Below are 26,359 nucleotides of genomic sequence, written 5' to 3'. Positions count from 1 at the left end.
CACCTGAGCTTCGTGTCGGTGTCAACGGCGCAGCCGCGCGGGTTTGGCGGTCCGTGGGGAGCGATGCTGAGCAACGCGACGTGGGTGTGCAACGCGACGAATCCGTCCACCGTCCTGGAGCTGGCTGTGCCCGTACACCGCGGCTACTTCATTGGTGCCGACGAGACGATAGTCATTCGCTGCGACGCTGCGGCGGTGTTCGGCGGCTGCAAGGGTGTGCTGCTTGGGTCCTTCACGATCAGGTCTGACACGCTGCCCGCTGCTGTCAGCGCTCTCTCGGCGGTCACCGGCGTTGTTGCGGGTGCGGCGGCTGTTGCCGTGGTGGTGACCGGCGGGCTGGGCTCCGTCCTGGAGATGCAGGCACTCGGCGTGTTTGCGAGGATGCCATGCGCCTCGGCGCAGGAGCGTGCGAGCACCGCTGCGCTGCCGTACTTCCTGTCGCTGTTCGCTGCTCTTGACCCGCTGTGGATGGTGGTGGGCAATGCGCTGCTCGCCGCAGTGTTCGGGTGCGTGCACTACGGTGTGACGGCGACTTTCCAGCGGTGGCGCGGCGTGGACGCGGCGACTGCGTGGGCGGCGATGCGCTTCCCGAGCCTGACGTACGTCGTGGCGCACGCGATGCATCTCGGCATCTTCTTCGGCTCCGTGCTTGCACTTGCGATGCCCGGCGCCCGCGTGCAGCACCGCGTGGTTGGTGTCGTTGGCGTGCTGTACGGTGTGGCGTTCCCTGCTGGCGTGTGCTACTTGATTGCCCGCCACGTGGGCGCGAGCTTCACGAGGTACTGGCAGTTTTCGAGGAAGCCGCTGCACGAGCGCCTGCTGTACCCCGTCGGGTATTGGCACCCCGCGGCGCAGCAGCGGATGTACGGCGGCATGCTGACGAACATGAGGGGCGGCCGCGTGTACTGGTGCGTGTTCCAGCTGTCGGTGCTGTGTGTGGTGTGCCTGATTGCGGCTGTGCACCCGCCCGTGGGAGGCTGCCACGTCCAGTACTTCTGCATGGCGGCTGTGCTGCTTGCGGGCGCGAGCGTGGTTGCCTTCACGAACACGATGCGCTCGGCCTTCCTGACGGTGATGCACGCGACGAGCTTTGTGCTCCTTGCGGCGCTGTGCGTGGTCAGCGCGGCCAACCATCTTGCGCCGAGCGACGGCGGTGCGAGGGCGTACGCGGCTATCGTGCTGCTGCTGACGACTGTGCTGCTTGCGGTCACTGTGTACAGCGTCGTTGTGTGGTACGCGGAGGACCACCACTGGCAGGAGCTGCGCGAGCCGCGGCGTGGTGGGCTGGAGGCGCTGCTGCGCGATGACGAGGAGAGCGACGAGGAGACGCAGAAGCTCCACGACATGGCGTCATCGTCGTACGCCTCAGGCACCACCGTTGCGTCGTCGTACCGACCACCCGCATTGCCGTAGCAGCCCATGGCCGGTGACACCCGCTCAGACACTCTGAGCTTGTTCGACCGTTCTTCCAGTGTGAGCTGCAAAATTGGTTGTGATACGCCGGAGAAGTAATGAATTTGTGCTGCTCAAGAAGGTGGGCGCAGTTTTACCTCGAGTTGGAAAGTGTCTGCCCAAACAGTACCTCCACGTGGCGAGAGTGTACGAGGCTCCTCATGGATGCGGTATAACGTAGGTGCTTTTGGAAGTGTGTTTACTTCTTTATTATTATTATTATTTATTGGACGCTTGGTTGATTGAGTCGTTGCTTTTGTTATTTTATTTTTATCGATTTTTTCAAGAACGGATTATCGAGTTATCGCGCTAGCCCAGGGCGGCTGTGTCACGGGTGTGTGATGCACGCTCACCGCTGCAGCGCCCTCTCCGGATGTCGGGGTTTTTATTTAGATTTTTACTCAGTAACGAGGACGTATTCCGCGATGGTGGCTGTTGTGCGGAGCACTGAATTTATTTGAGAAAAACCTAGGGACAAAAAACGATAACGCCCTTCTGTGGCCTTCACTAAATGAAAGTTGGATGTGTGTGTTGCTGGTCGATGAGGGAGGGCGTGGGGCCGCTGCTGCTGCGCACCACAGCCATTCATCGGACTCCGCAACGGCATTTTCGCTGTTTTTTCTGTGCATTGTTTCTATTTTGTCCATATGCCTGCAATGCCTTTCTCGTTCCACGATTACTGTGTGGGAGGGCATGCCTGTCGCTTTTTATGCTTCTGATGCTGTTTAGAAGGAACGAGAGGAAGAACGAGGAATTATGCGGAATGATGTATTACTTGCGTATATGCTGATGTATTTCTGTGGGGTATTTCATTATTTACTCCTTCCCTTTTCTTTTTTTTTTACCTTGCTCTACACGTGTCTCAGTGCTTGCTTTAGTACGGCCACACACGGGTAGTTTGTGTCGCGGGTATATATATATATATATTGATGCCATTTTGTGTTAGACACTTACGTGGGCACTTTTTTTAGGCATCCACTCTCTACAGCATGCTGCCTGATATTTTGGAATCATCCCAGGTGTAACGCCGGCACCGCCGCCGTGGCACGCATGGAAGTAAGATGGAACGCGGAACAGCGAAGGATATTGCGCTGCACATGTGTCTGCTGCATTAGTTCTGTTGGGGAGGTTTCAATGTAGAAGAAGAGGGATGAACATTGCACGATTCTGTGACTTGGAGTTATTATCTTTTTATTATTGTTCTTATTGTTGGTGTGACCTCTGGTTCCCACTCGTGTCTGCCCCGATTTGCCTCCCCTGAGTGGAGCTGCGCCATGGCCATCCTCCTGTTGTTGCTTGCGGGAGGAAAAACACATTGCGAGTGACGAAACCACAAGTCATGTATGCGGCGTCCAGGGAGGTACGTATTTGAGGTGGAGTGCACATATGTGGATGTCGTGTGGGACGAAACGTGGGCTGACTGCCCAACCGTCACTCCTTTTCTGGAGAGTGTGCTCCCTTTTTTTTGTCGCCCTTTTGTGTCGGGGCACGGCGGGATTGAGGGCCACCGTCCCACGAAAGGTCTTGCGCACGTACACACTCTCATGCCACTGTCGCCCCCGAATTCGGGTGTAAAAACAAATTTCGGCTGTCTTCTGCATCGGCGCAATTATTTTTTTATCAACTGACGCCATTCTGTCCGGCGTGTCATTTTGATTGGATTGTGCGGGATTGCTCACCAACGCCATCGGAGAAAGCAGGCCGACTTCTTCACGTGTTTAATTCCATCTTGGATGCACTTTTTTTTACTTGTTCTGTTGACGTGCACTCAGACAGCGAGGGATCCGGAGCTATGCGTGCGTGGAATTCTTCCTGCCATGTGGACTGTGGGCAACACCGAGGGGCTGCCACTTTGACTCCGCAGAGTTGTTGTGTCTCTTCGCAGGGCTGGCAGGGAAATTTCGTGCAGCCTGCTACTGCTGCTGTGTTTTTAAATGCCATTCCATGCGAATAATGTGGTTCAGCGAATGAGTGTGTTGATTGGGTTTGTGTGCACCTTGGTTCTGTTTGCTACTTTCTGCGGGCACGCAAGAATTGAGTGGTGGGAAAATGGAGCGGGGCGATGCAAGGCTGCGTCTCGCCCATTGTTCAGTGCACGATGGTGTGGTGCACATTGTGGTGCTGACACTGCGATGTGACTGCGGTCTCCTGCGCGGCAATGGCGGTGGGTGGACGAGAATGTTGGCCCGCCGCGGGACGGTGGGATCGTGCTTCCTTTTATTCTTCTGTGAAGATGCACACTTATTTTTAGTGTTAGTGATAGGGAAAACAAACAAACAGAAAACGCGAATAAAATACAAAAAAGGACGATAATGTGGCGGTGTTGTGGCCGATTGCACGTAGCGTTGCTGCGGAGGCGGTGGGCCTTGACTGCTTCACCGACAGGCGTTGCATTGCGGCTGCATGGCGCACCGACCGTCCCGCTGTGCGAGTGCCACGCCCAACGCTATTGGGATTGCGGGACGAAACAGCCGCGAGTGTCCTTTGGAGCCAGCGGCACCTGCTGGCCGCAGTTGGGCGGTGCGAGTGGGATGCTTCACCGCACGGGTGTTGTGATGGCATCTCGCCGTGGCATCTCCGGCGATGGTTCCGACGCTGCAGCTCGACATGTGGTGGGGAGTAACCAGCGACCACAGTGGACCATGAGCAGCAGCGTAAAGGACATTCTGCTGGAGGGAAGCACTCTCAGGACCGACATGAAGCTGAACTATTTCCTTCGGAGCAACTTGGGCGGCAAGGACGTTGTGAGAAGAAATGAGAACGTCGCTATGGAGGCGTTTGTTCAGGAGCCGGATGCTTACGTACAAGACCAGCAGCTTCTTGAAGAGATTCTTAATTTAACAGAGTACCAAGTGTACAAGCTTCATCACGAGGGTGTGTTCTCTCTCGAGCAATGGAGGGACTATGAAGGAAAGGATACAGTCACTCCCCTTGCAAGGGGAAAACTAAACGCAGCCCTCATTCAGATACTGACAGAACGGCGTGAGGCAAAAATGAAATTTACCCTTTCCACTACGATCGAAGATGTACTGTTTAAAGGAAAGACTCGCGTGAATAAAATGAAGCTGAATGACTTTCTTACGATGGAACTGGACGGCAGGGGCACTTTGGGCGCCAATCGGGATGTCTTGCTGTAAGAGTTTTTCAAGGACCCCAATAAGTATATCCGTAATAAAGGAGTATTGAAAGAAACACAGATAACCGATGCTTATGCGAGGATGGAGAGGACTGTAAGGGATGAAATGAATTTGGAAGAATTTGTACGCAAGCTTTACAAAAATGGTGTCAACAATCTACTTGGGTGGTCAGAAGCTGCTGCAAACGTAAAAACAAGTGTTCATAAACTCACTAAACAATCCTTGGATGCAGCCCTTGAGGAGGCGAGGAAACCAACGACGACGATTGAAGCGTTGAAAATGGAGGGATTGTACGAGTCTGTGTACAATGCGAGTTGGCACCATGTCGTGGAAATTCCCGACGGCGATGAGCGAAAGAAAACGGGGATGGGAATGGAGGCGAAGGAGGGGAAACCGAAAAATTCATGGACGTACAAGAAAGTTGGCAACACCTTCGAAAAGGATGACGCTGTGCAGCAGTCCGATGAAGCACCTCCCAGGCTGATGGTGCTCACCTCGGAGAAGGGATGGCCGTACACGCTGAATGCGCCGCATGGGTGTGGCAATGACTTGTGTGTTAACTGCGAGGTGGAACGAGTGTGGCAGATCGTCCTTGATGATCTAACCGAGTGGTTCAGCAATTTTGATTTGACTCTCAATTCTTCACCTTTGCCGCGTGTGTTGATTGGGACGCCCGGGATCGGGAAGTCGATGGCTGCCAGCTCGTACCTCCTCTACCAGCTGCTGCACTGCGATGTGGAGGAGCTCCAAGTGGTTGTCCACTGTTTTGGAAGCAAGATGTACGTGTTTGACAAGACCACCAAGGCGGTGACAAAATACGTGGGTAACAAAACATCGAAGAGTGTTTTGGGTGGTTTGTGGCAGCGTGGGGTGAAGGGGTATATTATTTACGATGTGGCAAGGAAAGGAACACCGCCCGACACGGGTTTTGCGCCCTCTACCGGATGGGGCATGATTGCGGTGTCATCGCCAAAGGTAACCAACTATGATGAGTGGGAGAATCAACTACAAGCGGCGCGAATCATCATGAGTTGCCCTGACGAGATGGATGTGAAGGCGATGTGCGCTTGGATCAAACGCGGTCTGAATCCAGATAAGCAAGCGGGATACTGGGAGATGGTTGAAACACACATGGAAAAAGTGGGGCCGATTCCACGTCACATCTTTGATGAGAAAATTTATATTGATCGCATGGGTGCCGTTAATGGTGCCTTGCTAGCAATCAAACATAGTGATGTTGAGGAGTACTTTTCCATGGGAGGAGAGGAAAAATGGTATTCCGAGGATCCGTCTCACAAACTTGTGAAGATTGTTCGGGAAAGAACAGATGAAGGTGCTGAGGTATTTTTGAACGCATCGATAAATGCTGATATCGGGTTTTGAATTGCGGACCGTTTGGAAAAGGAAATGGCTACGAAGGATTTTTTGTTGCTAATATTGAGATCGCGTGATGCTCTTGTTTCCCACGCTCTGGAAAAATTGGGTTTGCGCGTATTCATGCGTGGGGAGTTTGTCAGTGCATTAGTAGAGGAACTCAATGAGCTGAGGTCACCAAAACGTAAAGAAGCACAGGATTCAGTGCTGAAGGTAAACCATCAAGGGTACTCCACCGCGCCGTCGGATTAGAGGAACTGCAAGGCGGTGTCGAGAGGATTCCGATGGAGTACGGGGTGCTGTACATACCGAAGGTTGAAAACTTTCCGCTGGTGGACGGCTTTTTCTTTGTTGATTCGCCGCGGAGGACGCTGGTTGGGCTGCGGATGACGACGGCGAGTGAGCACCACACGACAACCAGCACCGTGCGGCAGTTCAATGAACGCCTGGCGGCATATTTTAATGATTGGGAGGAGTTATCCCGAGACATGTCGTGGGAGATGATTTATGTGCAGCACGCAGACAGCACGCCGATGAAAAAATGGCAGGGATGTGATGTCGTCAATCCCAACAATGAAACCGACGCTGAAAAAAAAATTGTGGCGTTCTGGGACGGAAAGGTACACCAATACCAGTTTGTGTTAACACCGTATTTTGTAAATAAAATCCGAGAAATGAGAACACAATAATCTTGGGGGAAAAGGGATAGGGAAGAAAGTTGGGGAAATAGTTGGGGAACAAAGTGCATTTTGTTCTGGTGAAATATATTGGGAAGTATTTTAACGATTTTTATGTGTGTGTGCCTACGAGGTCTAGACAGTGAATGCCTTTCTTTTCAGAGAACCGTTGTGATCGGCAGTGCCACACTCACCCCACCCTTTTTTCATTTTATTTTATTTTTTCCACCAGAGGCGCATCGTCACTGGAGGCTGTTGCGCACTACAGGGGGCGCAGAATTTCTCTTTATTTTCATGGGATTTTGTGAAAAGAATGCCTGAGAGGGCGGCTGGCTGCCCAAATAAATTCACATCTCGCGCAAACGAAGATATCTCTTCACAACTTTTTTCTCTTCTATCGCACTGTCTTTTGGGAGACCGCGATTGAGGGAATCAGGGAGTCGACAGCTGCCAGACGGAATTTTTATTTTTTATTTTTTATCTTCACAACCACACACTTTGTGATTCCCACCTTGCGGCGTTTTTTTTTTGGCTGGAGGAGCCCCAAAGGCCTGCCACTTCGCGGGGGATAATTGTTTCTAATTCTAACTGTGCGCAGCAGTCCACGGCGGTGATTGACGGAATGTGCATATATTTTGGGGAAAGCATTACGGCGAGCTCATTGCCTCTCCATTTACCGCTTTTTTTCTCCTGTCCTTTTTGGATGATTTCAGAGTCCGGCCAGCGGCCCAGAAGATTATTCAGTGTTGTTTCTTTCTCGGTCTTTCTCCTCTTTTCTTTTCTTTGTCTTTGACCCTTTTTTCTGTGCATGCAACAAACGCACAGCGCAGCATTCAATGTGATATTCTTCCAATGGAGGCGAAAGCCGTTTCTGCTCCCACCAAACCACGACGCCGTCCTCGCAGCTCCCCGCGACAGTGCGGGTGGACGGCAGCACGGTGCAGTTGAATTGCCCCCAGTCCCTGAGGGTTGCCGGATTTGCGGTTACTGAGGCCTTATTTGACGTGGATGTGGCGTTGGACGTGCCGGCCGCAAGTACACTCTTCCGAAAATTGTGTGCCACTGCCGCCCCCAACTTTACTCAGGAACGCAAGAACATGGTGGCCCTCAGCTACGGCGTGCGTTCGTCACCAAAGCGACAGCTCCTGTACGGCTCTGCAGCTGGAGAAGTATATGCTGCTTGAGTCATCACCGAATTTATTCGGCTGGGCGCCAAAAAGGGCATTTTTGTCCTCTCATGCTACGTCATTGGGTCAAAAGAGCACCGCGCAGACCTTCTTGACGCCGACAACGAGCTCGGAGTTATTGTGGGCTCCCTAAAGGAGGGACCTCGTGTGCGAATGGTGGCGCGAATTCGTGTCTCATTGGCCGGCGACGCTCGAGCGGCGATGGACACTATCGTCAAAAACTATGAGAAACAGCTTTTCCCCGTGCTGCGTGAAAAGCTGCCAACGCCTGAGCTGGAGGCAATTCCTTCTTATTTGCCCGACACCGTCGTTCTTCAGCTTTGCCGCGATGATGGTGAGGCGGAGTTTGCATATTACATGGATGCAAACTCCATGACATTTGTCGCCTTGGGAGATGCCGAAAGACCCGCTTTGTGTGGCATTGATGCCGCCGCGCAGCCACACTACGAAGGGGCCCAACAAGCACTGGTGTCGGCAGCAGGAATTGTCCCCAACATTCGCCGCCGTCGTCTGTGCATTCCCTTCGGCATGTCAGAACTCAGTGAGTTGTTGCGCCGAGCGTACAACACGGAAAAAGGCAACCGCAACAATAGCCTCACTGGTTCTACCGAGACGGCTTTATTGGCTCACGCCTTTTCGGATGCCGTGTGGGCGGAGGAATCGTTCCATTGTCTCTCCACGACTCGTCGTGTGGGCAATATTCTTGTCTCGACCGGAATTGGATCCACCACAAGGGATCTTGCCGTTGACAAGTGGCGTCCTGATCAGGACATTATGGAGTTGCGGGATGAACCCATGATTGCCCGGGCCGTGTACGACCACAAGCCTTGTGGCTATGAATCCAACAGGCCATTTCAGACATGGAGGAGGAAGATATGAAGCGCGTCAACGCCATTGAGAGCAGCCGTGAGGAGGCGCGGGAACGGCAGCTGAGTGTGTTTTGCGAGCGTGCCAAGCATGAGGCGGAGAAGATGACCAAAGAGCTTGAGCGGAGAGGTGGGACCACGTTGGACGAACTTGAGAGGACTCTGGAGGCGAAAAAGCGGGAGAGCAGTGCTCTGCAGGCCGACCGCGAAAGCCGCAATTGGGAGTGCGAGCATACGCTGGAGAAGATCCGAACGAGGAAACAGGACGAGAAGAGTGCCTCGGAGAGGTTGTGGCAGGCGATGCAGCAGCCGGAGCAGGAACTCAGCCTACGGCAGAGCGCCATTGAGACGAGGGAGCAGCAGCTCGAGATGGTTCAACTTGACGGGGCGAGGGGGCGAGAGGCCGTCATGCGGGAGCGGCATTCCATTGAGGCGGTGCGAAGGACCGTCCGGGAGGAGCGGCGCCGCCAGCGGAGGCAGTGGACTCATCAGGTTAAGGAAATGAATGCAAAATTCCCGGAAGAGGTGCGTCCCTTGGCCGAGGAGCGGAAGAAGAAGCGCGAGCAGGCGACAGCCAAGGAGGACGCCGCCGAGAGGGCTCTTGCTGCCGACATCAAAATGATCGAGGAGTATTTGCCGAAGCTCATTTCCGTTGAAGACATTCCTGTGAACCCGGAGGAGACGGGCATCATTCGACGCCAGTTTGACGAGGTCTTCACGCAAGAGGAACAGAAATACTTGCCCAGCGCTGAAGAGGAACGGGCCCGCAAGGAGAGGCTGGGACGAGGACTCGAGGTGTATATCGACAGTGTATGCTTGATGACTACGTGGCAAAGAAAAATGAAAAACTGCATGACGCCGAGAAAAAGGAACACCACCTCAGTTCTGTTGTGGATCAGGTGCTGAATTAATTACGCAACGGGTTCGCGTGACAAAGATACCAAGCAAGGGCAATGCTTGCAGACGCCTACATTTTCTCTCGGAGGACTGCAAACGTATTCATTCCTGTGATCTGGACCATCAGGGATTCCCGTTAAATCGCAAACGACCTCCAGTCACCATGTGGATACGTGAAATCGAAAAAGTTCTCATCGGCCTGTCCACAACCTCATTTGTGAACTACAGCGGCGAGGCACAGCTGGCAAAGACACGCCAGGAGGCAGTTTTTGGCAATGGGACGCACCGCCATGATCCCACGCAAAACGTCACTCCGTCCAGCCTTGGAGCAAACAACCACCGCGCGTTTACACTTTTGCTTTGCGGTGGGAAATCACTGGAGGTGTTTGTGGGACTGACAGCGACTGCGAGGCCTGGCTTGTTGCTCAAGCGTCTACTGCATTTGAGGACCCCTGCGGAAAGGCTTCTTGAGGAACGACGGGGTACGTGAAGAGACGCGCGTGCGCAGCCGAGCGATAATGACGTGGAAATGCGATGGGGCGGCCCACTTGACACCCGCAATATGCGAGGATTTGTTTTGTTGGCCCCCGACGAAGCAACTCTTTGCGGCGAGGATCACATTCCGCCAGCCCTCTTCCTTCGGGTGGAACAGGAGCTGGCTGAAAAGTCTCAACGGAGCACAATAACCGCCTGTGGCGTCCGAGTTTGTTCGGGCCTGGATCTCTTTTGCTCTGGCCGACTTTACGACTACTTGTGCGAAAAGCGTGTCGTTCTGCCTCCGTACTAATGCTGTGGGATCTTTTATTGTTTTTCTCTTTTTTTCCCATGGCTATTTGTGGTTTTCTTGTGTGCTCTTTTGGATGTATTGAGGCGGCTGGTTGGAGAGAGGCTAACTGCAGCACAATTTTGTGTGAAAGGGACTTTTGAACCCCACGTGTTTGGGTTATTAGCGAGTAAAGGGAAGAAAAAAGGAAATGATGGTCACCACCACTACTACTGCTGCTTTTTTCCTTCTCTTTGCTGCCGCTTTTAAATGGGCTATCCATCATTTCTTGTGGGGGTTCCACACTCTTCTTCTCTTTCCCCTGTTTCTGGATGCGTTTTTTTAGCACCGCCGTTGTGGGGCCGTTGCTTTGCCAACATGCATACGCGGGTGGTGCTCCTTCCCATAGATGTGCCGTGAAAAATATTAATACATTTTCAAATGCGCCGTGTGCTTTTCTGTGTGCGTGTAATGTGGGGCTTAGGCCTCACCCAGGCAGGGGCAATGACATCTTTGCACCATTGCGAGGCGACCGGCGGTGCGGTGCACTAGCACAACAAACTGTGCGTTCCACAGCACACAGAATATTCGCTACTGTGGGAATCGAACACCTATTTTTTGGTGGAACTACCAGGGCTTATCCACTGGGTGCGGTGCGTTGATTCGGCAAAGGGAGCAGAAGGACGTCCTCTATGAGGTGTGCCTGTGGAGGGAGAACCGAACTGCTACCTTGGTGACTATAAAATATTGGTGTTTATCTGAAACGAGAGGGCGCATCGCTGTGCATGACGAGACTTTATTCATACGGACGTGAGGCGGCGGGTGGAGGAGGCCAACGGGCATGAGCAATACGAGAGCGATGCCATTGTTGCCTGTTGAGATGATTTGAGCATTGATGATGATAACGATGCGGGCGAACACTCTCAGGTATAAACGCTCTTCTCGATGTCAAGGTATTAAAGTTGCACGGTAATGTGCCGCAAGTTGACCGGACCTCTTTTTGTGAGCTTTTCCAACACGTCGGTGGAGCTGCTCGGCGTTCTCCAAAAGGCTGTTCTGTTTTGCACAGGTGTGGCTGCCCGAGGATCGTATCCGCCACGGGCGGACTGAAGTGTGCACGACGATCCTCCGACAGATCCAGCGTGTTGCATTCACCGCACTGGACGATCAATCCCGCATTGGCAACGTTGGGGACTCTCTGCTGTTTCTCATGCCACACGAGGCAGGATGCATCCCATACGTGAGGAACCTTTATCGCCAAAGAGAGAGACAGAGAGCAGGGGCTCTTTACGGGAAATGAGGCGGCAGCAGCAGCAAATGAAAGAATGATAATGCGACTCGTCTCTTTCCGTCACCCGGTGACGTTGGACCCAAAAGGCGGACCACATGTGGATGCAGAGCACAGCCACTTACGTGTGCACTGTTATTCGATTTGTTATGAAGCGGGATGGAGCCGTCAATGATTTACCTGGTGGAGATGCGAGCTGGAACGGTGAACTCACCCGACTCGCACCGTGTGTGTTCCCATCGTACATGCGGGCGCACGCACAAAATGCACAAAATATTACGGTGCCGACGGAGGATCCTCTCTTATTCCCAGCCGGTATTCGCTTGCCGCTTTCTTCTGTGGACATTAAGAAGGGAGAGACACCGGGAGGGGGTCCACTGCGGTTCTTTCTCATTTTGTGTGCAGCACACCGCGTGCAGCATGATTGATTCGAAATGCGGTACATCCCGGTACACCGAAGGGGCACGAGGTGAGAGACTCCTCTTGTCAGCTGTTGGCGCACGTGATTGTGCGTCTGCGGCGGAGTTGGGCCTTTTGCGTGTTTGTGTCTCTTCTGTAGATGTGCGGTGGCGGTGACGGTGGGCGAATGTTTTTGATTGCAGTTTTGTGCGTTGCTGTGGTTGATCCCTGCGTGGTGTGCGTGTGGCCCCAAAACAAAGTTCTCCGAGGGCACACTTGTTGGCACGATGACCGCAGCGTGTAGCTGTCACTCTGTTCTCTCGAGAGATGTGCCGCGACGCTTTCACTTGTGTGTTGCTTCGGGGACAATGCGCCGGTGGCTGTGCGATTGCCGGATGGAGGGAGAGGAGCGGGAGGGAAGTGCGTGAACGCGGCGGTCAAGGGTCGCACTGGGTGTCTCGCCGCGGAGGGCCTTGCCCGCCCAGCCTAGCACTGCTCCTGCCGGACACCCTCGCTCACTCACACTGCAGGATTGTAATCGACGCCACCAGCACGCAGCGAGGCAGTGGATGCCACCACCGCCACGAGTGCGACCCGAAGAGAACATGTCTGCTGTTACGTTCCGAGGGGACACGACGCGTGGCACAGCGGCGTGCCCAAAACCTTCTCGCGGAGCCCGCACACGACCCCGGCCACTGGCCGCGGAGTGCTTGCTTCCTGAAGGACGCTGCGGTGGAGTCTCTCCCTCCCTCCAGGCGGACGGACGCCTGATTTTCCCTTTGTTCTTACTCAGGCGGATGGCTGCGCGATGACACCACAACGAGGCAGTTGTTTTCACGATGGAGGGGTAATGTCTGCAGGGTTACGCATTGTGAATATGAATGACGGATGCAATGGAAAATAGAGCGTCATGGTTCTTTTGTGCTGTGCGAATCGCAGAAATTTTCTATATATATATTCCTTGTGTGGGAGCTTTTCATGGTGCATTTCTGCTGCTTTGGCGTGTATGATTTGTGATACCTACGTGTGGCCGCTGCTTTACCGAATTCTCTTCTCACTTTTTTGTGTTGGGGGCTATGCCTACATGTATTTCTGCAGAGTGTTTGCGGTAAGGGCGGTGCCACACGGGTGCGGGGACCGTAGCGAGCGGAATGCATGGACGAACCCTCCGCGCTCACCACGGTGTTGTTGGTTTTGTTGTTAGCTTTTCCCAACACCGTGCTGAGTGAATGGCAGCCACTTGCCGTCGTTGCGGTGGTCCTCGTGCATGTGGTGTGCATCGCACGCTGTGCCGTCACACAGTGTGGATGACTCTATTGTTTTGGCTGCCCGTCGGGACTATGCCTATTGTTCCCATCTTTCTCATTTTCCTCCTTTGATTGGTGGTCAGTGTTCGGCTTTAACTCGAGCCAACTGCGGGGACAAGGGGAAACAATGCGTGGAAAGCGCAAGAGAGTGCACGGCGATCATGAGGAAGGCCCTGCGTCCACTGTGCGGCGGGGGGATGGTCGGAGGGGAGCGAGGCCGGAGTCCCACAGCGACACGGATCAACCCGCTACGACTCGCAGAAGGGCGAATGAGATGCGGCGATTAATGTGGGCTATTTACAGTCGGGTGGAAGGATAAATGCTGCAGGGATTGTAAGAGTCTGTGCACAATGCGAGTTGGCATATTGTTGTGGGGGTTCCCGGCGGCGAGTGGACGGTAATGGAAGTGAGGCTTATGAGGGGGAACACCGAGGTTATGGACCTACAGGGCAGTTGGCGAAACCCTTGAAAAGGATGACGGTGTGCAGCAATCCGGTGCACCACGTCCCAGGCTGATGGCGCGCACCTCGGACAAGGGATGGCCGTACTCGTGGAAATGGAAGGAGAACGAATCCATTCGTGACTGCAATGTGAACTGTGGGGTGGAGCGAGTGTGGCGGATCGTCAAGGGCGATGTAACCGAATGGTTCGGCAGTCACGTTGGGACGGAATTTACGCCTGGGCGGCGTGTGTTGATTGGGACGCCCGGGATCGGGAAGTCGATGGCTGCCGGCTCGTGCCTCCTTTACCAGCTGCTGCACCACGATGCGGAGCGACTCCCTGCGGTTGCGTGCTTTGTTTGTAATTGAGCATTCCTGTTTGACAAGACCACCCAAACGGTGCGAGAATACGTGGGTACTACGAAATCTAAGAGAGTCTTTTTTTTTTCTTTTTTTGGCGGCTGTGAGACTCTGCGACTGCGTGCTTGCCGTGCGTGTGGCATCTTTTGCCGTTGCTCCCTTGCTGTGTTGGTGGGGGAGTGGGCGAGCGACTGCGTCGGTGGAGTTGCGCTCCAGTGGGAGAGGGAAGGCGCTGACCGCCGCTGACGACGACGGTCTTTGCTGCAGGTGACCTGACGGGATGACGTCACCGGTGTCACAGTTAACCGAGATGGATGTGGGCCGCACTGCGTCTCTGTCCCCTCTCTTCGTATTCTCAGTCCACTGCAGTCACACCCGCCGCGCGGCATCTGCACGACTACCATCCGGATGTCTGCGAGCCACTCGGAATGTGCAATCGGTGTGGACCCTTTTCCCGTGACCAAATGCTGCCGCCGTGCTTCTTTGTTCCCTTCTTTGTGCAATGCCGTGTGCTCATGGTGCCGCTGCTTGCTGTGCAATGCCGACTCGTATGAACGAGGAACGACGCATTGACTGCTGGGGGCCGGCGAGCTCTCCACTCCACTTCCGCACCACCAACACCAACGCATTTCGGACGCGCTTGATGGCTGACTATCGTATCGCTGCCACATGTCTGTCTCGGCTCTTGTGTTTTGTTCACGGCATCGGGATTGCCCTGTGATGGAGCCATTCGGTAAAAGGAGCGGTGCCAGTGGTCATGTTTCTTTTTTCCGGGATTCCGCCACTCTGTGCGGTGACTGCGTGGGCGGGTAGGAGGACGGTGAAATCGCTGACGTGATTGTGTCTGTGCTTCTTTGTGTCGGTGTTTGTGCATTGGTGGGGACTGTCTGTGACCGGATGCCTCTGTGTGTCACTGTGTTTGGTTACTGTTGCTCTGATTCCTTTTTCTCCTTTGACCGTGCAGTTAGGGGTAATTTGGCTTCGCCAGCACAGCTATCGTTTCAAGGTGTTAGGGATTAATTGCTGTAGGATTAGCAGTATTAGGATAACGACCTATTGGAATCGTGTATCTGGATTTGCCATCTGTAGAAAGGGATTTGCTAAGCAGGAGTTACGGTCGACTGGGCGAGTGCGACACGTCACGACAGCCCTGCTGATACCTGTTTGGGTCGGTGGATGTGGTCTGCGGTGGGTGCGTGTCCGCACAGCCGGCATCGTGTGCGGCACAGGGCCGCTGCGGCTGTGCGTATGGCGCTTCTTTTTGTGTTGGCGCTGGTTGCGGCGGCGGCGTGGATGCCCGCGGTACATGCGGTGGTGGTGCGACTGCGGGGCGGCACGGTGGACAGAGCCATCACGGTTGGCCGCGCCGTGGACACGGTACTGATGGACGGCGTGTGCATCACGAACGGCGTGGCTGTGGTGTTCGACGTGCCGGCGATGCTTCCCGGCACACTGCGCATCGAACTGAGGAACTGCGTGTGCGACGGCGGTGCGCAGATCTACGTGCGAGGCTACGGCGGCGAGCCGGCGAGTGACCGGAGCCTGGAGGTGAGCGTGAGCGGGCTGTCCGGCGGCTACTGCTCGCTCGTGTTTGTGGACAACCTGCCGGCACACACGAACGTGACGGTCCGTGACTCGACGATTACTACGCCGGGGCCGATGCGCTACTCGCAGCTGAGCGGGCTGACGGACGTGGTGGCGTCGCCGCTTTTGCTGCACGCGACGTCGCTGTTGCAGACGCAGCTGCGTGTGAGCAACACTGTGCTGAGGTCGTTGCACGCGAGCGGGTCGGCGGTGTACGCTGGCGGCGGCGTGGACCTGCTGTCGAGCGCGGTGGTGCTTGACGGCGTGTTGCTGGAGGCGTCGGGCGGTCCGACCGCGTCCGCGATGCATGTGGCGTCCTCTTCGCGTCTCAGTCTGCGTAACCACTCGGTGTTCTCCGTGACGAACGTGTCGGTCATGAGCAGCGGCGGCGGCATTGTGCTCGGAGAGCGCCTCGCGGTGCTTGATTCGGTGCTGCGCTTCGTGGGCGTCGAGGGGTCTGTTGCGTCGTCGCTGGTGCGCTGCGACGGTGGAACGGTCGGTGTCGGCGGGTGGCTGGACCTGCAGGACGTGTGGGCGGTGGGCGAGGCGTCGTCGGTGGCGTCGCTGTCGGGGGTGACGTTGAGCGGCGGTGCCGTGTCGATTGCGCGCTGCGCTGCCACTGGCGCTACGCTTCTCTCCGGGCTGACGATCACGAGCGGTGCCGTGTCGGTGCAGTGCAACCGTGCCGGCGGCCGGGTGCTGCAGAGCAGCGGCGACTACCGCATGGCCGGCCTGCCCTCCGTGAGCGTGGTGCCGTGCGACGGCTGTGCGGCCGCGCTGGCGTGCTTTGATGGACTGACGGCGTCGTTCTCCGACTGCGTGTGCAGCTGCCGCGCTGGCGGTGTGGGCGAGGCGTGCCTGCCGTTCGACGTGCCGCCTGCGAGGGCCGGCGGCGGTGGTGGCGGTGGGCAGGACTGCGTGAGTGGCGTGACGCTGACGGAGTCGGTGACGGTTGGCGGCGGGCAGGCGACGGCGTGCTTCGACTCGGTGGTGTTCAGCGGACCGATCACTGTGGCGGTGGACCTGCGCTCGATGGACGCGTTCGCTGACGCGCTGAACGTGACGCTGCGCCACTGCGTGCTTGTGGGCGGCGCGCAGCTGCGGATTGGTGGCCTCAGCGAGAGCACGGCGCACCTGGTGCCGCACGCCCTCGTCAACATGACGAACGTGACGTCGATGGAGGGCACGATTGTGCTGCATGGCGCGATGCCGCCGAACTCGAGTGTGCTGCTGGCGAACTCAACGCTGCGCGCGACAGTTGGCGGGTCGCAGTACGTGCCGACGACCATTGGCCACGAGGGATCCCGGTACGGCCCCGCGCTTGTCCTGGACGGTGTCCGGCTTCTGTCGACGCGTTTTGTCATGACGCGGTCGATCCTGGTGTGTGGCGGGGGCTCGTGCGCTGCGATCCTCGTGGAGCGCGGCTTTGTCGCGAACTTGTCCAGCGTCTTCTACATGGACAACTGCGTCGTTATTTCGCGGGCGCACGTGATGTACGCTTTTTGGTCGGACCTCCGTGTCGGCGGCGGCTCCGTGTTCTCCATACAGAACAGCTCGTGGAGTGTGCCGAGCATTGGCTTCTACGAAGGCGCGTGTGTGTTTGAGGACGTTGCGGTGGTTGGCGGCAGCGTGCTGCAGGTTGTGTCCAGCACGTTCCGTCTTGGCTTCGCCATGCTCATGGCAAACACGCTGACCGTGACTGGCGGCAGCTGGCTGGTGCACCGCGACAACGAGTTCCGCGCCGCCTACGTTGTGTACGTGGTCCACGAGAACGGCGTGGCGTTTCGCGATCGGAGTGTGTGGTCGATACTTGACAACAATTTCACGTATGGCTCGTACTCGTCAACCATCGCAAATATGACAAGCAACTGGTCACCACCATCCGACGCGCGCCCGACCATATACGGCGTGTGCAACGAGGCAAGGGGCTCTCCTGTGACGGATTACCAAGACGACCTCAATATTGGAGTGCCCGTGACGGTGCTGGACTGTGGCACGTGCACCGTGGAGGCCGTGTGCTTTGCGGCGAGGACGAGCAGCATCAGCGGCTGTGAGTGTGAGTGCGCTGCTGGCGGCTACGGTGACACGTGTCTGCCAGCTGCTTTTCCGGACGGCCTTGGGCCGCTCCCGCTCCCCGATGCGAAGGACACGGAGGTCCGCTGCGTGCACGGTGGCAGCATCAGCTCCGTGGACGATCCTGATCCCGGTGTGCGTGGTCTGTGCTTTGTCAGCGTGACCTTCACCGCCGCGATTGTTCTGGATCTGTCGTATTTTGACGCGCCAGAACAGACACTCAACATCACGCTGCTGCAGTGCGTCCTCGTGGGCCTGTTGATCAAGGGGAGTGGTGCGAGGGTGCACGTGAACGTGACTTCTTCGATGCTGGATTTTGGTGAGTTGGAGTTTAGGGGTGATTTTGGTACGGGCTCCCAGATACTGGTGGCTAGCAGTACGCTTGCGACGACGTCGAACCATGCCATTTTATTTGTGAAGTTTACTCTCAGTGCGAATATGAAGCTTCTGCTACTCGACAACTACATCGAGGGGAATAGGTACGCCCTCTATTTCATCAATGCTGTCGTTGTTGATGGTGGTGGGATCATTGTGAAGGGAAATACGCTGAGGACAATAGAGGAGGATGACGGTGTGGAATCATCTGTTTGCGTTCATGCTGTTGATGTGAAGAACGGCGGCTACTTTGACGTTGAGAACAACACGATGAGGTCAGTCAATGGCGTTATTCTTTTTGGGAATACCATCGTGAGCTCCGCGGGGCTGCTGCGAGTGGCGGACTGCACTTTCATTGGCAGGACGGAAGTTTTTGATCCCGCGCTGGTGAATGTGCCTGAATCTGTGACGCTCGAGGGTGGAGCGCAGTGGCGTGTGGAGGGCAACAGCGTGGGTGCAGCCTCAGTATTGAGTTTTCCGGATTCCTGGGAAAAGGTTCAGCTGTCAGGCAGCGGCACCACAGCGGCACTTGCACACAACCGTCAGGTGGACGATATTTATCCCTTTGCTGATCTTTCTCTGCCACAGACGATTGTTGAGTTACCCGCGCGGTTTGTTGTTGGGTGCAACTTGCAGGGCGATGAGGAGGTGTCGTACGACGACGTGTTTCCGGAGGACGTGATGGTGTTCAGGTGTGGCACGTGCAACGACGACGCGGCGTGCTACATGCCCGGGACGGAGTCGGTGGATCGCGGCTCGTGCTCGTGCAGCTGCAGGGACGGATGGCATGGCGCGTCGTGTCTTCCCTTCGAGGTGCCCGACACGGTTGTGCCGCCCTTGCCGGAGAGAGCCGTGGACGGCGACACGAGCTGCGTGGTGAACCAGACGCTGACGAACCTCACGCTGAACATGTGGAAGACGTACCACTGCTACGCGGGCGTGACATTCAGCGGTGTGGGTGCTGCGCTGACGTTCTTCCTCGACAGTATGCCGCTGCATCTCCCCATCAACATCACGTTCACTAGGTGCACATTTCTTGAGGGTGCTTTGCTGCGGTTTTTTGGGGGTGCTGAGGCGGCGGAGTCAGCCGGCGTCCTGATCCGCGTGAGCCAGGCGGTGATGCGGTCCTCCGTTGTTGTGTTTGCACTTGCCCTCCCGCAGCACTGCGACATTGCCGTCACGGAGGTTGACGTGGCGCAGAACTTTGCGGATGAATTACCGGGCACTGTGAGCAGAACGGTGTGTGTGGTGACGCTGAGGAGCGTCGTGCTGAGTGCGTCCTCGCTGTTGGTCAGCAACGTCAATGTGCATGCATCGAAGCGTGGCGGGTTTGGTTTGTACTCGACCGGGACGCTGACGCTGGTGGGCGGCAGCTCGCTGTACGTGCGGTACTGCAGCTTTGATGGATACTCGCACATGTTTTACGTGTACATCCTCAGTGTGAGTGACCACTCCGTTTTTGCTTTGCTCAACAATACGATGTCCTCCGGGGTAAGCCTGCTTTATCAGCAACAAGTATTCAGCGTGTCGGATCACAGCGTGTTGCGCGTGGTGGGGAACGGCGGTTCCGTGTCATACGCCATCTGTAATGATGACTTGTGGATCGTTGAGCGGTCAAGCTGGTTGGACTGGCGCGACAACGACGTGGGATTGGGTGCGATGTTTCAGGAATCCGAATCCGCATTTTTGGTCATTGAAAGCAGCAGTGTGGTGACGCTGACGGGCTGCAAGATGGGCTCGACGGGGTCGTTGGTGTCTCTTTTTTTTCAGGCTGAGGCCGGCTACCGGTTCTTTGCTGGATGTCTTATTGTCGCGGGACGGGAGGTGACTGCGGCGGCAGAACTGGAGTTGCACGGCATCGTCAACGTGACGACGGTTGCTGCGTGCGGGGAGTGCACGAAGGAGGGCCACTGCTTCGCTCCGCTGACGACGGCGGTCGTTGACTGCGAGTGCCGGTGCGCTGCTGGAGGGCACGGCGATGTGTGTGTCCCGGCGCCTGTGCCTGCTGGCCCACCGCCACCGCCGTCGCCACCACCGTCGCCCACGCCGCCACCACCGCCGGTTGGTGAGTGCATCAGCGACATGGTGTACCCCGAGGTTGCGCAGTCTGTGGGCGGCGGGCTGTCGTGGCTGTGCTACCGCAATGTGACGTTCAGCGGGGGCGGCATGAGCCTGACGGTGCTGGTTGGGGCGATGACGGGCGACGTGGCGAATGTCACGTTCGATGGATGCACGTGGAGGGACGGTGCCGTGCTGTTGCTGTTGGGCAACGCGTACGCCGCTGTTGGGTCGCTGAACATAGTCGTCACCGACAACAATTTTATTGACGCGCTGCTCAACCCGGAGGGTGGGTTTCCACCGCACACGAACATCACGATCAGCGGGAACCGCTTCACGGTCACGAGGCTGATCCCTCGGTCGGGTTTGAACCTTAGGAGGCCGTCGTGTGTGGCGATGAATGGGCTGGCGATCAGCAACGACTCCGCGGTGGTGCTCAGTGGCAATGTGTTTCAGACCGTGAGGGCGTTGTCAAGCGCCATCCGCGTTGTCAGATCTGCGCTGAGCGTCTCGTGGCACTCCGTGTTTGCGGTGATGGGCAACACGTTTCATATGGCTGGCACTAACAGTACGTTGATACATCTTGAAGGGTCTAGCCAGACCTCGTCGCTGGATGTGCTGAACAACTCTGCCGTGGTGATCCGAGGCAACATTGTGACGAGGCCCGTGCGCGATTTCATTTCTTTACTTTGGGTCTTACGTTTGGAGTCCCAGTCAGCGGTTGTGTTTCAGGGCAACGACATGCAGGGAAGCTCGGTTGTGTTTTATTCATCCTTTGCTTCCCATATTTATTACAATTCCTGGCTGCAGTTGAGTGGCAACCTCTGCCGTGTTTCCCCAGTGGTTGCTTTTGCTGTTTTTAATTCCAGGGTGAATCTCCGCGACTCCACGGTGTCTGTATCTGGCAACCAATTCATTTCCAGCACGGTCACGCCAACACTGATAAAGATACTCAAAAGGCCCCGCGATCTCACAAACGGAGCTATTGTGGCTGCGTGCAACACTGTGAACGGCGGAGAGGAAGCAAACTACGCCATTCCGTCCGTGTACAACGCCACAATTCTGACCTGCAGCGACCAATGCGCCCTTGCGGCGTCGTGCTTCCCCGCGTACACGACGACGGCCTCGAGTGATGGCTGCGCCTGCACGTGCGCGGAGGGCGGCCATGGCGATGCGTGCCTGCCCGTTGCTGTCCCCGAGCCGCCGAGCACCGACGGCGCCGACTTGTGCGTGCGGGACGTGAGTGTGGATGTGGAGGTGAGTGCCGGCCTCGGGACGTCGGTGGTGTGCTACGTTGGTGTGACCTTTGCGGCGGATGTTTTGGTGGACGTGGGCTTGATGTCGGGGAGCGTGCGCAACGTGACGCTGGCGAACTGCGCGTTTGTGGACGGAGCGAGCCTGTACGTTTTCGGGTGGCTGTCCGACCCGCCTGCTGGCGAGCGCGCCGATGTGTTGATCAGCGGGCTTGAGTCGCGCTCTGGCGGCGGCGTGCTGGTGGCGAACCGATTTCCGCCGGGTTCGCGCGTCACTGTGGTGGACTCGGTGCTGATTGCGGAGAGGCGTGTTGCGTACCGCGGCGCCTACGGCCTTGGCGATGCCTCCGCGTGCCTTGTGTTGCACAGCGTGAATCTGGCGGGGAGCGTGCTGACCATTGCGCGCTCGCATGTGGCGGCTGTGTTCCGCGACGCTGTTGGCGTGTTGGTTGTTGGCGGCGTGGCGCTGTCGTCGCGCGGTGCGCTGTACGTGGACGGGCTGTTGGTGCAGACGGCGCTGGGGCTGTGCGTGTCGGTGGAGGGCGGTGTTGCGGCCAGTGGCGGCTCCGTGGTGGCGTTTGTTGACAGCGACTTCCTGCTGTGCAAGCACGCGGTGTCTGTGCGTGGGGCTGTGAGCGTGTCGGGCTCCGCCGTGGTGCTTGTGCGGAGCGACTTTGTGTTGACGGAGGACTACGCGGTAGCGTTTTATTCGACGGTGAGCCTGGCCGACGGGTCGATGCTGCTGGCGAAGGACAACGTGCACGACGGCGTCTCGAGGGAGATGCTCTACGTCGCTGGCGCCGTGACCGCTGTTGGGAGCACGCTGAGCTTTGTGCGCAACCAAGCGCTGCTGCCGCGGATGCTGTCGCTGAGCCTGTCGCTTTCGGCTGGGGTGCATGTGAGGGTGGCGTGCAACGACGCTGGTGGCCGTGTCCTGTCGACGGCGGAGGAGTACGCAGCGGCTGGTTTTGGCGACGCTGGGAGCATCGACGTTGTTGGGTGCGACGACTGCGACAGGGACACGCACTGCTACGCGCCCGGGACGGCGTCTGCGAGCATGAGGAACGGTGTGTGCGTGTGCGCGTGCGGCAGCGACGGGTACGGCGAGGCGTGCGTGCCTGTGGGAGCTCCCGTGCTGCCGCCCGCTGTGGGCACTGCGCCAAGTGTGTTTGTCCGCGAGGGCGTGGCGGTGCAGTCGGTTTTCGTTGTGCCTGCCGGCGCGAGCGAGGTGACGCTGCGCCACGTTGTGCTGGACGGCGTGAGTCCGGTGCTCTACGTGCCGTGGATGGCGCGGGACGGCGTGCGGATCGTTGTGCAGAACGTGTCGCTGCTGAACGGTGCTGTGCTGTACGTGATGGGCGGTAGATCGTTGCGCGGGTCGATGGCGGCGGGGAGCGACGAGAGCGGGCCGGTGGAGCTGTCCGTGTGCGATGTGGAGGCGCTGAACGGTGCGCTTGTGCTGACCGGCACGTATCCCGCGGGGTCCGTGCTGACGGTGACGGACTCCCTGCTGGTTGCCGCGAGGTCGACGCCGCTTTTGTATCTTCTCGGCTCGCAGTCCTCTCTGTACGCACCGGTGCTGGTGCTGTCGGGCCTGCGGCTCGTGCGGTCCGTGCTGGTTGTGTCCGGCGTTGCCCTCGTGACCGTGGTGACTGGTGGGCGGACGGTGGTGGTGGACGGCGCTGTGCTGGAGCTTGTCGGTGGCGGCGTTGCGCTGGACGCGGCTGTGTTCGGCGGCGACTATGCGTTGTACGCGAGTGCGCGCGTGGTTGCGTTGGGAGGCGCTGTGCTGCGCGTGTCGGGGAGCCAGGTGTACGCCGCGCATGGATTGGTGTTTGGCGGCGGTGTGGTGGCCAACGCGTCCGCCGTCGTAGTGAACGACAACGTCGGTGCGCTGACGGATGGCGCGCTGCTGGAGCTGCGGGGGTCGGCGTGGTTTGCGTTCGGGTCGTGGCTGTCGGTGCGCGGCAACAGCATCAGCGGCAGGCTTTTGTCGGTGCCGTCGTACCCGCGCCGTGCGGAGCTCGTGCAGAGCACGCTGACGCTCCACGGGAACGCCGGCAGCGGACCCGTCGTGATGGACGGCACCGTTGCGCTCGGGGACGCCGGCCGAAGGTTTGTCGTGGGGTGCCTGACGCTCAACGGGCGGGCGCTGCAGCCGATGGACTACAGGTCCGCCGGCATCATCGGGGAATTCCGCCCCGTGGCGTGTGGCGTGTGCGACGCCGACGTGCGCTGCTTTGCTGCTGCGACGAGGGCGATGTCGGGGTCGTGCTGGTGCCGCTGTGCTGAGGGCGGGTACGGGCGCGACTGCCTGCCGGTGTACCTGCCGCACGTGGACGGGTGCAACCGCACGCTCGCCCCGCCGCCGCTGAGCTACACGGCGACGCTGACGGAGACGCGCAGCCCGACGCCGACGTGGACGCCGAGTCTGAGCGCGACGCACTACAGTCCGACGTGGTACGGGCCGACGGAGACGCTGCGGGTGACGGAGACGGCGGCGCTGTCGCCCACGCGGACCCCGACAGCGTCGGTGAGCGGCACGCTGTGGTGGAGCGAAGTGGCGTGCCCGACGCTCGCCGTGACGACGACGGCGGCTGGTGGCAGCCTGACGCAGAAGGACATCCGCGGCGGTGGGAGCGCCGTCCCGACGCGGCTTATGGTGACGCTGCCGCCGCCGTTTCGGTGGGCACGCGACCCGCAGCTTGGCACGCACCTGAGCTTCGTGCCTGTGTCGACGGCGCAGCCGCGCGGGTTTGGCGGTCCGTGGGGAGCGATGCTGCGCAACGCGACGTGGGTGCGCAACGCGACGAATTTGTCCACCGTCCTGGAGCTGGCTGTGCCCGTACACCGCGGTTACTTCATTGTTGCCGACGAGACGATAGTCATTCGCTGCGACGCTGTGGCAGTGTTTGGCGGCTGCAAGGGTGTGCTGCTTGGGTCCTTCACGATCAGGTCTGACACGCTGCCCGCTGCTGTCAGCGCTCTCTCGGCGGTCACCGGCGTTGCTGGGGGTGCGGCGGCTGTTGCGGTGGTGGTGACCGGCGGGCTGGGCTCCGTCCTGGAGATGCAGGCGCTCGGCGTGTTTGCGATGATGCCATGTGCCTTGGCGCAGGAGCGTGCAAGCACCGCTGCGCTGCCGTACTTCCTGTCGCTGTTCGCTGCCCTTGACCCGCTGTGGATGGTGGTGGGCAACGCGCTGCTGGCCGCAGTGTTTGGGTGTGTGCACTGCGGTGTGACGGCGGCTTTCCAGCGGTGGCGCGGCGTGGACGCGGCGACTGCGTGGGCGGCGATGCGCTTCCCGAGCCTGACGTACGTCGTGGCGCACGCGATGCACCTCGGCATCTTCTTCGGCTCCGTGCTTGCACTTGCGATGCCCGGCGCCCGCGTGCAGCACCGCGTGGTTGGTGTCGTTGGCGTGCTGTACGGTGTGGCGTTCCCTGCTGGCGTGTGCTACTTGATTGCCCGCCACGTGGGCGCGAGCTTCACGAGGTACTGGCAGTTTTCGAGGAAGCCGCTGCACGAGCGCCTGCTGTACCCCGTCGGGTATTGGCACCCCGCGGCGCAGCAGCGGATGTACGGCGGCATGCTGACGAACATGAGGGGCGGCCGCGTGTACTGGTGCGTGTTCCAGCTGTCGGTGCTGTGTGTGGTGTGCCTGATTGCGGCTGTGCACCCGCCCGTGGGAGGCTGCCACGTCCTGTACTTCTGCATGGCGGCTGTGCTGCTTGCGGGCGCGAGCGTGGTTGCCTTCACGAACATGATGCGCTCGTCCTTCCTGACGGTGATGCACACGGCGAGCTTTGTGCTCCTTGCGGCGCTGTGCGTGGTCAGCGCGGCCAACCATCTTGCGCCGAGCGACGGCGGTGCGAGGGCGTACGTGGCTATCGTGCTGCTGCTGACCACTGTGCTGCTTGCGGTCACTGTGTACAGCGTCGTTGTGTGGCACGCGGAGGACCACCACTGGCAGGAGCTGCGCGAGCCGCGGCGTGGTGGGCTAGAGGCGCTGCTGCGCGATGACGAGGAGAGCGACGAGGAGACGCAGAAGCTCCACGACATGGCGTCATCGTCGTACGCCTCAGGCACCACCGTTGCGTCGTCGTACCGACCACCCGCATTGCCGTAGCAGCCCATGGCCGGTGACACCCGCTCAGACACTCTGAGCTTGTTCGACCATGCATCCAGTGTGAGATGCAAAATTGGTTGTGATACGCCGGAGAAGTAATGAATTTGTGCTGCTCAAGAAGGTGGGCGCAGTTTTACCTCGAGTTGGAAAGTGTCTGCCCAAACAGTACCTCCACGTGGCGAGAGTGTACGAGGCTCCTCATGGATGCGGTATAACGTAGGTGCTTTTGGAAGTGTGTTTACTTCTTTATTATTATTATTATTTATTGGACGCTTGGTTGATTGAGTCGTTGCTTTTGTTATTTTATTTTTATCGATTTTTTCAAGAACGGATTATCGAGTTATCGCGCTAGCCCAGGGCGGCTGTGTCACGGGTGTGTGATGCACGCTCACCGCTGCAGCGCCCTCTCCGGATGTCGGGGTTTTTATTTAGATTTTTACTCAGTAACGAGGACGTATTCCGCGATGGTGGCTGTTGTGCGGAGCACTGAATTTATTTGAGAAAAACCTAGGGACAAAAAACGATAACGCCCTTCTGTGGCCTTCACTAAATGAAAGTTGGATGTGTGTGTTGCTGGTCGATGAGGGAGGGCGTGGGGCCGCTGCTGCTGCGCACCACAGCCATTCATCGGACTCCGCAACGGCATTTTCGCTGTTTTTTCTGTGCATTGTTTCTATTTTGTCCATATGCCTGCAATGCCTTTCTCGTTCCACGATTACTGTGTGGGAGGGCATGCCTGTCGC

At 57.7% G+C, this 26,359-nt stretch overlaps 2 protein-coding genes and 4 pseudogenes across 2 annotated transcripts, besides 7 other annotated features; all 6 read left to right on the top strand.

The window, feature by feature from the left end:
• Positions 1–574: part of a sequence feature (heterozygous, non-Esmeraldo-like haplotype) that runs on past the window's edge.
• Positions 64–1,413, top strand: Tc00.1047053510355.180 (dispersed gene family protein 1 (DGF-1), putative; the record flags this gene model as incomplete). The annotated part of the gene is made up of 1 exon (XM_813969.1): positions 64–1,413. The coding sequence occupies one exon, from the start codon at positions 64–66 to the stop codon at positions 1,411–1,413; it is 1,350 nt and encodes a 449-aa protein (XP_819062.1).
• Positions 575–26,359: part of a sequence feature (areas not merged during assembly with more than two copies in the genome that could not be assigned to a particular haplotype) that runs on past the window's edge.
• Positions 1,659–1,680: a sequence feature (AT_rich).
• Tc00.1047053510355.150 lies at positions 3,984–6,653 on the top strand (annotated as a pseudogene).
• Positions 6,938–7,381: a mobile genetic element.
• Positions 7,099–7,121: a sequence feature (AT_rich).
• Tc00.1047053510355.110 lies at positions 7,493–10,273 on the top strand (annotated as a pseudogene).
• Tc00.1047053510355.104 lies at positions 11,195–12,217 on the top strand (annotated as a pseudogene).
• Tc00.1047053510355.97 lies at positions 13,672–14,169 on the top strand (annotated as a pseudogene).
• On the top strand, positions 15,324–25,616 carry Tc00.1047053510355.90 (dispersed gene family protein 1 (DGF-1), putative; the record flags this gene model as incomplete). Its single annotated transcript, XM_813968.1, has 1 exon — positions 15,324–25,616. One exon carries the CDS (start codon positions 15,324–15,326, stop codon positions 25,614–25,616), a length of 10,293 nt encoding a protein of 3,430 aa, XP_819061.1.
• Positions 20,190–20,239: a microsatellite.
• Positions 25,862–25,883: a sequence feature (AT_rich).

Source organism: Trypanosoma cruzi, genomic scaffold (genome assembly GCF_000209065.1).
Source record: "Trypanosoma cruzi strain CL Brener 1047053516723 genomic scaffold, whole genome shotgun sequence".
In the NCBI taxonomy this organism is placed as follows: Eukaryota; Euglenozoa; class Kinetoplastea; order Trypanosomatida; family Trypanosomatidae; genus Trypanosoma; species Trypanosoma cruzi.
The sequence above is the reverse complement of the archived record's forward strand: the minus strand, read 5'-3'. Positions and strand labels throughout refer to the sequence as shown.